General features: G+C 37.2%; 1 protein-coding gene across 1 annotated transcript in view; it reads right to left on the reverse strand.

Moving 5' to 3' along the window:
- Positions 1 to 709: 709 nt before the first annotated feature.
- plcl1 (phospholipase C like 1 (inactive)) overlaps positions 710 to 13,582 on the reverse strand; it is a 145,590-nt gene continuing 132,717 nt past the window's right edge. The window contains exon 6 of the mRNA XM_012971384.3: positions 710 to 1,224. Coding sequence (XP_012826838.2) covers positions 1,042 to 1,224 — 183 coding nt within the window. The 3' untranslated portion in view covers positions 710 to 1,041. The remainder of the gene's footprint in view (positions 1,225 to 13,582) is intronic.

Here is a 13,582-nt window from a genome sequence, read left to right on the forward strand (position 1 = left end):
ACGGAATGTTATATTTTATGTGTGTGGTTTTATTTGCATGTGTACATTCTTTAATCAGATCTCAGAAAAGGAAGAAATGTCACCCAGTGAGAATAACATTTTAAGTGGTCCCCCCCACCCTTAACAGTGTCAGCACTACGGTACAGGTACCTTTTAATTATTATATTATTAATATATTATTTAAAGGTGTTTTTCACCATTGAGTTAACTTTTAGCATGGTGTAGAGGGTGCTATTCTGAGACAGTTTGCAATTGGTCTTCAATTTTTATAGTTTTTTAGGCATTTCAATTTTCGTTTAGCAGCTTTCCAGTTTGCGGTTTCAGCAGCTGTGTGGTTGCTAGGGTCCAAATGACCTTAGCGACCAGGGAGTGTTTTAAATGAGAGACAGATATATAAATAGACGAGGACCTGAATAGAAAAATAAGTTATGAAAAACTAACAATAACAATAAAACTGTAGCCTCACACATCAATAGTTTTCTGTCTGCTGGGGTCAGTGACCCCCATTTGAAAGCTGAAAGGAGTCGGCAAATAATTCAAAAACAATAACAAATAAATAATGAAGGCCAATTAAAAAGCTGCTTAGAACTGAGCATTCTATAACATACTAAACTACCACCTTTAACCTTGAATTAATAGCATTGTTCAGACCTTTCAATTTAGCAACACAAGTTCATTGGATTATAAATTACATTCTCAGTCCCTTAGCCTCATTGTACAAACATTGTTTATTTATCTGCTGTAAATAACTGACCACAAACATACATTATAATGAGTAAGTATCTGTGCGCAGAATAGGGAGCTAAACATTGTGCGGCACCATTATCAGACTATAAATTCAGACATTATTCTATCCTTCAGTGTAAGCAAGCTTAGGCTGTCTGTGAACGCCCACCTTTACCTTTAATTTTTTTTTACATGTATAATGAAAAATACATTTCTGACAATGAATTCAAACGATAAAGTGAGTAAAATGTCTGTTTTCTATAAGAAATCTAAAATCTTCTCTAGTCGATTAGTTGACACTGTAATTGGTGAATTTCACAGTCGGCCATTTTCCTCCCCTGTATCCTTCTCCTCTATTGCTGCCAAGCCTCTCTTGGATTTGGCATCAGCTGTGGTACTGGAAGCCTTGCCCAGGCCGCTAGAGACACAGGCCTGCTGTATCTGCTTCATGTTCTCTGTAGCTTCATTTTTCGCATTCTTCAACAGGTCTCCCTGACCCTGAATATAACAAAAACACAAAACACCTAAATAGGCAACTCATTAGAAACAAAGATTGTTACACTGATAATTAGGAAAACAATAATGCATGTTATCATTGGAAGTGTTACTGACCTGGCTCATATCATGGATATGCAAGTGTCAGTATCACTTTAATGTAAAACAGAAGTCATCGGGATGTACCCACTAGGTTACACAGTAGCTGGTAGCTGACAGCAATAACTACTACCTACTATAAAAAGAACATGCATCTTTCAGTTTAAATCCTGACCAATGATGTTCAGTGATTTTGAAATGTAAGCCCATCTGCTAATATGGTTTTGCCTTTATTTTACATATGAATTCTTAACTGTAAGCAATGTATTAAATTATCTGAAATATGCATTGTGTAACCTAGTTACAAGCATTACCATTAAACCTATGTTTGTGGGGAACTGCTTTGGTGAGGGTGCATTGAGAAAAAATATTTAAAAAGGAAAATTGTCATTGGAAAATGGTACATCTAATAGAGCTGCACAGAACCCACACTTGAGATAATTTGATAGAATCCCAGGATAAGTGTAGGTTCCCATTGTATTCTACAGAGCTTATCTGTTATCTGCTATTTAACCTGTGCCTTTTCTCTTTTTTTCCAACTGTGTTTCTATAGCAAACCCACAACTTTTACAGCGCAGGGCAACAGTACATTGTTTTTTATTTACTTAAAAACATTTTTATATTTTGTTGTTACAGTACCTTTAAGACCTTTCCTAAACTTAATCTTGGTGATCAATATTTCCTGCTAATTTTCTCAGTTCATTTTACCTGAGTTTTCTTGTTAAAACCTTTCAGTCATTATAAAATGTAACATGCTACATTTATTAGCACTTGATGTGCGTTCATAAGACAATGGAATAGAGGGTTACATTTGGAACTGACAAAAAGAGGTGTTAAAAAAATACATTTAAATGCAATACGTGCATTTTCACATGCTTGGTAGTGAACATTCACCATTTGACTCCATTGTTGCCACCCGAACTACTAGAAGAGGCCTTATTTCTAATATACATAGCATGCTCGATATTACCCCAGAGGAACACAGGTAAGCATGAATTTATGCTCAAGTGGGAATAAGCTCTGGAAAGAGAACTGCCACTCTCCACATAGTCTGCACTATGGGGCAATCTCAGAAAGCCTCCGTTTGTGCCACACACAAGGAGACAAACTATAAAATATTATTGCAATGGTACATGACCCCCACAAGGCTCCGCACAATATACTCAAACACCCCCCTACATGTTGGAGACAATGTGGAGAGGAAGGCACAAAAGATGACATATTTTGGAGCTGCCCTATTATAAGAGACTGTTGGAGAACAACATTAGAACCATTGCTGGGGGGAAGCCTACAGCTGGACCCCCTAATATTCTTACTGGGTCTCCCATTCTCAAAGCTTAAAAATCATGCCCAGTAACAAGCTAACTTAATACTCACGGCAGCTAAACAACTACTTGCTCGGAATGTGAAGAAAATAACTCATACAACAAAGACAGAACTGAAAGTTGCAGTTTGGGACATTAGCCACATGGATTACCTAGAAGCCCTCCACCAGTCTCAAATTTCACATTTTAATAATCATGGGACTTGATACACCCATCATTCTGATGACCAATTGTTACAGGTCCTCCACCCTAAATAGAGAACTAACTGACTCTAACAATGTAGGACTAACACCCTCTTCAACAGGATTACTTTTGATAGAGCAGTAACTGATCCCCAGGCCTAAGTTCCTAATGTCTTAACTAAATAACCTGTACATGGTGTTTTTGTTTTCTCCTTTGTGTCTCTTTTCTTTTCTTATTTTAGTAATTTGTAGAATTGCGTTATTTTGTTTATATTGTTAGAAAACATAAATAAAAGTTTAAAAAACATTCAAAGTTATGTACAGTACTGGCCTGTTGATGTAAGGACTACAATAACTAAAAAATATTAAAAAACAAACAAACAAAAAAAAAAAACATGGAACATCAGTTAAACCGACTATTTAATGAGGCATACATATTACATATACAAGGTTATTTCGAAAAGATTAAAGCACGGAAAGCCAAATTATTTAAGAGAATGGATGATTAAAACAAGGGTAGACAAACTGAATTAATTTCATTTTAGACCATAATCTAATATATGACCAAAAAAAATATGATCAAAATATCTTATCAAATCTGGAGACCGGTTATGCCTGTTAAAGCTCTGAATTACATGAAGCCCATCTGCCTCAGGCTGTATTTCAAGCATATAATTCAGTTTTACCTGTGATAATAAAACAGTCCCTTTACTTGATCCTAACTAAGCTGCATGAATCCATATTGGGGGCAAAACAATCCTATTGGGTTTATTTGATGTTTAAGTGATTTTTAGATGATTTAAGGTATGGTTATCCATCTCTCACAGAACACCCAACAGCAATAACCAAAATATAGGTTTTAATTGTAACTGAAGTATTATTTTTAGATAATCTAATGGCAGATTCTATTAGAAAAAAAAATACATGTTAATACCAGAAGCTGTACAAAGCTGTGTTTTGTACTCTTTATCAGGACGTGTATGGGCAGCTTTAACAACACCACCATAGGCAGAGGGTGCACTGCAGATACACATTTTACATGTATTTTTTATGTCTGCCCTTTTTCATTTTACCTACCTACTGTATCCCACCATGTTTCTTCTCCCCTGTTATGTTCTATTTGCACCATACTCACCTACTTGTGCAAATGCTGTATCCAGATGGTGGTGGGGGGGGGGGGCTGATGGTAGTCATTGGGTAACTGCAGTCACAGGTGTCATAACCATTTTGGGGGGGTGGGCAGACCACATCCCTATAGCTGAGATCACACATTCCTAAGGGTTGGGGGAGGGAGTTTTATAAATTCTTATGGGAGGGGGGAGCAAGAGAGAGGAGAGAACTGCACAAACTTGGCCAGGGAATGAAGGATTTTTCTGAGAGAGCAAGTCAGATACCCTAAGAATATGTTTACAAAAAAGGAGACAAGAAATCCTGTAAGTGCTTATGGCTGTATTTACATAGATCTTTCTGATAAGCTTACTTAGTTATTACCTTTCCTTTTCCTTTAAGGGCAAAAGAACCAGCACAGAAGCTCTAGCTCTAGTAAGAGGGAGATAGTTGACCTGTTCTCACAGATCTTTGAAGTAAGCAGACACCAATAACTGTCCCACTAAACATATTTCTGAGACAATTGTCTGACTGTAGCATCCCCGACCCCCAGCTGGATACAGACTTTGCATGAGGGAGCAGAAGTATTTTCTTCATTTCTTTTTTTTTAAGGTTTCAGGCTTAGCCTCCCCAAGCCTTAAACGGGGGTTTGTCTTCAGGTTAACTTTTACTGTGTCATAGGGTGTCCTATTACTTGCAACTCTGCAATAGGTTTTCATTTTTATTTTTTATAGTTTTTAAATTATTTACCTTCCTCTTCTGCCTCTTTCCAGCTTTCAAATGGGGGTCACTGACCCCGGCAGCCAATAAACTATTGCTCTGTGAGGCTACAAATGTATTGTTATTGTTACTTTGTATTACTTATCTTTTTATTTAGGCCCTCCTCTATTCATAGTTAAGTTTCTTTTACAAAACACTGTCTGGTTGCTAGGTTAAACTGAACCCTAGCAACCAGATAGCTGCTGAAATACTAGCTGGAGCCCTGCTGAAGAACAAGCTAAATAATAATTAAAAAAAAAACAAATGATAAAAAATGAATACCAGTTGCATTTTGACTTAAAATAGCACTCTCTACATGATACTAAAAGTTAATTTAAAGGTGAACAACCCCTTTAATGAAAATCTGCCTGTGGTAAACAGAAAAAAACACGTAGGTATCTGCACATGGAAAGAGGACAGGCAGAGATATCAACTTAAACATTTGGAAAGAGTTTCCCCCTCCACAATAAAAAAGGGAAAGGGTAAAAAGTAAATTAATCATAGGGTGGTATCATCTGCATGACCTTTACCTCCCTCCCAGTAAAATGCCTCATGAGAAAGCACAGGACATGCTTGAAATCAGCCTCACAATGTCCTGATCAGGGTGAGTAAAACCAGGACCTTAAAGGCATATTTATAAAATAATGCAAAGTAAATGCTTTAAAAATATAAAACATTTTCATAGAAAAAAGGCAAATAGGAATATTACATAATAGTATGTAATTTAGCTAATATTTAATTTAATATCAGGCTATCAGTGTAGCTTTCCCATAGTGATGTCATAGTGGTATAAGAAAGGATTAATTGCTAAACTTTTTTCAATGTTAACTTGTCTATGTCTGAATGAAGAGGCTGAGAGAGAAGCAAAATGATTCCAGGTTACAACATATAAATATTTTACTGGCTGGGTTATTTGCCATCAGAGTACACACATTTGTTCCCCAAAGCTTTCATGTAACACCCTATATAAATTACTTGTTAAAATGTTTTTCAAAGAGAGTGGTCACTTCCATCACCACTAGATGGTGCCTGATGATCTGGAGAGAGCTAATACCTATATTCTTTTAACTGCTGAATGGCACAGTCCAATAAGAACAGTGGAAAAAAACAAAAGCAGGTACTGCCTTATCCCAGACTTGAAAAAAAGCAAAGGGGTTTATTTATTGGATTGTTAATGGTCAGTTGCTGATAAGAGCAAGTCAGGCACAGATATAGAGGAGTAGATAAACAGGAGCAGAGAATAAAACACGCCCACTCCTCATTCGGCAGCAGACACTGAGGAATACAGAGCTCCAGTTAGCTGTGTTTTAACCCTGTTTTAACTGCTTTGGATCTGAGACTTACAGTCAGGTCTCCTTACAGTCAGCTATCCCTCTCAGTATTCCAGGTACGATTCAGGATTTTAGACACAGGGATGAGCTGAACAACAGTTACAGGCTTCAGCTACCAAACCTAACCTTTTTTCTTATGATCCAACTGAACCTAAATTGTACAATCAAAGTGAACAAGGGTTAGAATGCTGTGATCTTCTCTGATCTGGTATCAAAGCAAGCTCCTCCAGCTACCATCCTATTTCCCAAATACCATTAGATTGCAAGCTCTTGCAAGCAGGGCCCTCTGATCCTAGTTTCTACTCTGTAACTCTTATTTGTTAAATTATTGTAAGTCTTGTTTGTTATAAATCAGGGGAGGCTAAGATGTCGATCGCGGTCCACCAGTCGATCCCCTGGGGATTTCTAGTGGACCGCGATGAAGCCGTGGATGCTCAAGTGCTGCGTGAATGCGTACATACGCAACGCATTGTACATACGCATTCACACTGCACTTCCGCATGCCCGGTCATCAGTTGATTGCCAATGAAAAAGGTCTGACCACCCCTGTTATAAATTAATGTAAAGCACTGCATAACACATTGGCGCTATATAAATACACAATGATGATACCATGCAGAACCAACTGATAAGTTTCCACCAAACATTTAGTATTTACGGTGAGGGGGGAGACTTAGACCGTAAATACTGAGGGATCAAGTCCTAAATATATTCCACAGCAAATTAGACATTAAGAGATATTCCTCAAAAGAAAGGCAGTTAATTGGCCTTTCAAGAGGGTTCACTATGCAAGCCTTTTGCTTTCTTTAAGTTCCTTATCTTCTCCTCAGTTTCTGATACTTCTGACTCCGACTCCACGACTCCTCTGTTTTTAATATGCTAATGTATTTTATACATTCATACAGTCATGGAAAAGCATGCTTCATGGTCACTCAACGTGTTTGTTTATGCACTGTGTGCATTGGGCTTTATTCTTATAGCAGAGAAGTAATTAATTATGACTGTTTGTGAATTGGGACATTTAAACTTGCTTTATTTTTTTTTTTTTATTCCCATTTAAATTTAGTAGGAGTCGGAGTCGGTTCATTTGTTTGCCGACTCCGACTCCAGGTACCCAAAATTGCCTCCGACTCCACAGCCCTGAATTTTTGGCAGCAGCACGACAAGCACCATAATACCAGGCCCAGGCCCTAGGGTTTTTTCTGTACCTAGCAACACCCAAAATGAGGGGTATTTGCTCATATATATATATAATAATATACCTATCAATAACTGTCACTATAGGTTACTGGACTGGGGCAATTTTAGCTTTTATCTTTCATATCATTGGCTTAACTTGGATTACTGTAACTCTTTCTATTATGAACATTGTAGATAGCCTTGTATGCACCTGGAAATTCATATACTAAGAACTTTATAGCAATAAAAGTTACTTTTTTCCATAATGGATTATTACCCATCATCTATAGTATTTAACGACTAACATTTTATTTTGGTGATAGTGTCCTTTTAAAGAAAAGAAAGTAATGGAAAGGATGGTTCAGAAATGTATTTATAAATGCAAGACACAGTGTAACACACTCTCTAGGACTGAGTCAAATAAACCCATAGTGACAGATGTGCACCTCACTCTTCTGAGAAATCTCCGCTCTCATGCTCTGTTGCAGAATTTATATATCTTCTGGGCAAAAATCATCACAAGGCTAATCAGTTAAGCCCCCTTGCCTGGAAGACTGCCTTATATTGCCACCCAATGAAGTAATCTTTAAGGAAAAAAGGTTGTTTTGGGACATGTAATAATCCACTGGCATTTAACAGATATTCTCTGATTTAACATCTTGGACACCAAAACCATCTTTGCTAGATTGATTGCTTTTTATTAACTTACAATTAACAATGATTCAGCAGATTATAATAAGAAGGTGCGAATGAACGCCTGCACATACAGTCTCACAGTTACTATCTGTAGTCTGCCACAAGCTCATATCACCTCCCAGAGGAGGAACAATGATGGAATGTCCAACAAATGACAATGACCATCCAATATAAGATCACCCCTATGGAAAGAGGGATCATCCCCCCTTCCTTGAGAGCACTTGAGAAAGGGGCATCACTCATGAAACAGTGTGTGGAAATCTCAATAAACATAGCCTATGTGCTTTCTGTCAGCGCAATCTGATTTTTTTGACCTGCTTATAAAGGTGTTCAACAATATTTATTACTGTGAACGAGAAAGGTTGGGGAAGGCAAAATAAGCTGAACATATAGAAATTTGAATCCCACAGCCATGAACCCATTTATAAAAGATCCTAACTGTTTTTCAGAGAATTAGTAGCTACAGAAACATTAGTCAGTGTGATGAATAAGCATAAACAATACATTTGTTTGATTTCTTTACATGCAAAAGGCTTAATGAGTCTGTAGTACAAATGGCATACAAATTACAACCTGGCATAAACACAATTCTTGAACAGTAGAACAATCTCTGGTTGAGCATCACTGGAGTTTTGGGTAAATACAAGATCTGAAAGGCATCCGAGAGAAATAGTTTTACAAGCAATTGAAATGATTATTTCCAGGTTTAATGAAGGCCTCAGTACTGTACAACACTCCATCTGTCATGCAGAATTGTCTGCTCTGTGCAAGGAGCTAGCTTTGGCTAAACATGGATTACAGGGTTTAAGATAAATCTTTACAATTTCTAGTAAACGGGAGTATCATCATGTTATATTTAGAATCCTAAGATCAGCAGAACAAAGCCTCATTTTAGGTCCATGCAAATGGCACCCAACTGGCCTTATGTGCCATGTAAAAGAGTCACTGAGCTGACTGCAGGAATAGTAATATTCTCATAATATTTAATGTCATTATATATCTAGTTTTCACCAGGACTGGGGGGCAATATATTTGTGCATGCATGAGTATTAGAGTAATCAATTGCTTTAGGACAAGATGCCACAGGAAGTTATAAAGCCAAGGGAAACTGCTCTCCCCAAGTACACTGAATATTGGCAACCTGTGTACTGACTGACTGACACGTGCTGTTTTAATATTTGGATATGGGAATAGTCAATATCATACAGCCACATAGGGAGAGTAAGGCACATGAACAACTGTGTGCAGAATACCCTTAATTATCTACTTAGTTGGTTATAATCTCCAAGTAAAAAGTACGGAATGTTTGGCTATCTTCAGTAAAGCAGCAACCAATAAAAGGTTTGCTTTATTATTCTAGTCAAACTATATGTTGTGTTCACACCAGAGTTGTTCATCTTAAAGGAGAAGGAAAGGTAAACAATAAATAAGCTTTATTAGAAATGTTTATGTAAATAAAGCCATAAGCACTTACAGAAATGCTGCTCAGAGTCTTCTGTGAAAAGAAACACAACATTTATTTTTCTTTATTCAGAATTGCCTCTCTGCATAAATCCTTCAAGGCTCTGCTCAGGCTCTCTCTTCTTTCCCCCTACTTTTTCCCCTCTCTCCTTTCTACTGTAATCTGAGCCCAAAGCACATAGATGCAGGCAGGAAATTGCGTCAGACCAAGCAGCTAAAATGGCAGCTGCTATCTTAAACAAACAGAGGGAGCTTTTAGTGCTGTTTACTCATGGTCATGCATTCTACAGAACAAATATAGCATTCTAGCTTGCACTATTGTGGCTAATCTATTTACAATAAACTGCCTCAGCAGCTTTACTTCTCCTTTAAACATAAAACTGTGATCCCTACAGGCGTGTGTGTATAAGTTCATATCCAATGTGATCATCCCATGGCACATTAACACAAATTAATATGTCCATCCAGTCAAATAGCGAAATGCATAACAACCCAAGAACTAGTCTGTGGGCATTGTAATGAGATATGCCTAAAACATTGACATGTCAGTTATACTGTGGTAGAACAGTACTTCTAACTGGTCATAATGTCATGTAATTATATATGTACAAGGGTAACCTTTAGATTTAGGGATGGGCCCAAGGGGTTCTTTGAAAGTTACATTTTACTATGGTACTCTAAATTTCCACTATTGTTATGTTTCTCATAAGGCCAGTAAAGGTTGTCGCAAATTAACTTTATTGATTTATTTACTGAAATACACTGAAAAAAGCATTTGTGTGAGTAGCTAACACAATACACACATTACCAAACACACAAGTTACTGCACTCTCTGACACGATGATATAACACTGCTGTACTGGTTATATAATATCTTGTTCCACTATGGATGAATAACAAATCTTTCCCATATAAGTTGCAGCTTCTGTAATGCAGTTTATCTCCAGGATAGCTGAAGCTCTGAACAGAGTATTTGTAAGCTTTGTGTTTATTGCTGCAATTTAAAATAAGATTTTTTATATTTAAGTTATAATTTTATAAGTTTAACCAGCAAGTGGCTTTGAACTTACAATTTACTGTAGTAGGAACAATTCCAAACATTAAACTTTGGGTAAAACATTTAGAATGATTTCTCCTGTACAGTTGAAATGCTTTATCTAGAAACCTGTTATCACGAAAGCTCTGAATTATCTGAACGCCATCTTACACAGGAGTCTATTTTAAGCAAATAATTCTAATTTAAAAAAAAAAACATTTACTATTTCTCTGTTAAAATAAATAAACATACATTACTTTATACTTTTTCATATAACTTGCTTCATGAATCTATAGTGGTGGCAAAACAATCATAATGAAGTTATTTAATGTTTAAATGCTTAATAGCAGGCTTAGGGTACAGAGATCCAAATTAAAAAGAGATCCCTTATCCAGAAAATCCCAGGTCCCAGGCATTCTGCATAATATATCCTATACCTGAATTTTGCTTTGCGTTTTAAAAGCTCTGCAGTCAGACAGGGCTGGTGAGACACCGGGAAAAAACCAAGTGAGCCCCAGAACCTTGTAGTCCCTACAGACCCAGACTCAATCCCTACTGACCTGTCTCCCCCAACTTTGCCTAGTTAATTATGAGATATGCACACTTGGGGGGAGGGGCAGGGGTTGTGTAAAATTGACGCGGAAAAAAAACGTGCGATTCGCTAAAGCATTATTGCATGCGTTAAGTCGCATATTGCATGCGCTAAATAACGCATGATTCACAAACACTTAGACGCGCTAAATATCGCATTAGCCTGTGCGAAAATTAACACCTACTTGGGGCAGGCGGTACTTAAAGAAAATTGTGGTTCGTGAGCTTTTGGCAACACAATATGGACTTGGCAGTGGGATTTATTCAAGTATGTGTTGGCCCTAGAGTGATGTAGCCTCCAGTTTGCAGGGAAATGGTCATTTTCAGAACAGTAGTTTTCCGAAATTAATGGTGTGTATGGCTAATATGGCACACGGCGACAATTTGTGCACGCTGCGTTAATTAGCATGCGTTGCGTCAAATACCGCACTAAAATAGTCTTCACGACTTAAATAACCCAAACAGCATTGCGTCTAAAGTATCGTTTTAGTGAATCGTGCGTTAAGACGCTTTAAATTTTTAACGCATGCTATAAATAGCGCTCGTTTTAACGCACCTTAGTGAATCAACCCTGTGGTCTGAAAGTTGTGAGAACCTTTGTTTCGTACAATTATACTGGTGCGTGTAAGGCCAGCTTTAAATAGATTGATGTTAATAATCTAGATGCATCATTGTTGAAGAATGAACTATTGCACTCCCTCTTTTTACTTTCTGAGGGTTTTCATTGACAGTGCATTGTCAGTGCTCCTCAGGCTATATATACAGGCAAACAGCTCTCAGTGTAGTGCTTTCACACTGGTCTTAGACTCACATCATTTAAAACCATGACATTTTGTGGCACAAGGGAAATTGATTCCTTCCTGTTGTAAGCAATCATTGAACAGAGAGGGTAGCAGCTAGCTAGCTACTGTCAGTTTAGCCTGAGTTAGTGAATTTGTGTATACCAACCTGAAAACATTTGATTATTTCTTGCATACAATAACTCACTTTATAACTGTGTTTAAGCATGTGTATATTTTCTGGATTTCACTGTGATGTTATTTTAATTGGGACACAAATATGGTTGAACTCCTTGCTACATGTAATGCTTCCAAAGCCATTATCCTCCTGTAAACATACAAGCTGTTAATAACAAATCAAACTCCCATCTGTGATTCTCCAGAGCACCAGCCTTAAATTACATGTGGCATTAGCCTCATCAGTGCAGCACAGCAGCTTGCTCATTAGATACTGTATGCAGGGGGGGCCTCCAGAGAGAACTTCACGGTATGCTAAAATTCATTTTTTGCTAAAACTTTTTAATGAAATAACTAAAAGGTGTATTTGGCCTTGCAAATATGGACGTTCAATTTGTCTAGTCTGATTTCATGATTCTCTCTAAAGGGAAACTGGCTGCTTCAGTGAATAATGTATTATTTATTGGCTTTAAACAGCATTCACGTAAAGTCATTTTGATTACTTGCCATTTAATTCAATGGAATATTTTAAGCACTGAGACCTGCAAAGTGCTTTCATAATATAAAATTAAGAAACATATCAACTCTTTAATAATGTGTAGTGAAATAAAAGGGAGCGTGCATTAGCCAATTCCATTAAAATGTTGTTAAAAAGGTCTGCCATCTTACCCATGCATTCCCCTATTTTTGTATTTGGCCACAAGAGGGCTCTGTTTCACTTTAAAATTTATGGGTGTGGTTAAATATGTACTTGTCGGAATAGCAATAAATATGCAGGTTTTAAAGCCCCATGGCTTCTTACAAAGAGGAATTATTTAATAAAAAACATATGTCAAATGATACGTATAAAAAATAGCGACTGATTAAAGTGCATATGAGGTAACAGATGGAAACATTAATCCCTTATAAGCAAAATAAACATTCAGGGACCCACATAACAGCATGACAAATATATGTGATTTTTATGTCAGAAGCAGCTGTCATCAGGAATCATGCACAAACCCTGGGACAATATAAACATTTTTTCCCCTGGTGAAGGAGAAAATGAAAAGGCTGATACATTTTAGCAATGTTTGATAAAGCTATTTCTATACTTGCACTTTGAGCTATATATTAATTGCCTGCTGTACTAGGTGTGGAGTATAGGGTGCATGGATACAGGAGCTCTGGAGTTAACATCTGCTTTTTACTCCCAGGGCTCCTATTGTGTGCAGCTCTTACATGTGCACCAAATAAACAGCGTGTCATAATTTCTTGTGCTGGAACTATCACCATGATAAAAAACACAAGTGATGCCATCACTGACACAAAATGTGCCCATGTTGGTAAACGACATGCAAGCTGTGTTATGTACAAATAAGGTGGCTTCAAAAATGTGTCAGTGTTCCCTCTTCGGTTGGTGAACAAGTTTTAAAATGTAGTTTTCTTAATTAAGTGTGATATGTACTCAGAAAGTGGTTGGGAATACAACTTGAAGAAATAACTTTACAAAATCACCTGTCACATCTGTGGCTCTGATAAATACGCTAAGAGCCATACTTAATGGGTTATTTACTATTGCACTGGACGTCTAACACTAAGGGGTGCAAAATCATGCCTCTTAGTAATCATTTAAGAATGATTTGCATATGGAGCATAT

This window comes from Xenopus tropicalis, chromosome 9, assembly GCF_000004195.4.
Source record: "Xenopus tropicalis strain Nigerian chromosome 9, UCB_Xtro_10.0, whole genome shotgun sequence".
Lineage (NCBI taxonomy): Eukaryota > Metazoa > Chordata > Amphibia > Anura > Pipidae > Xenopus > Xenopus tropicalis.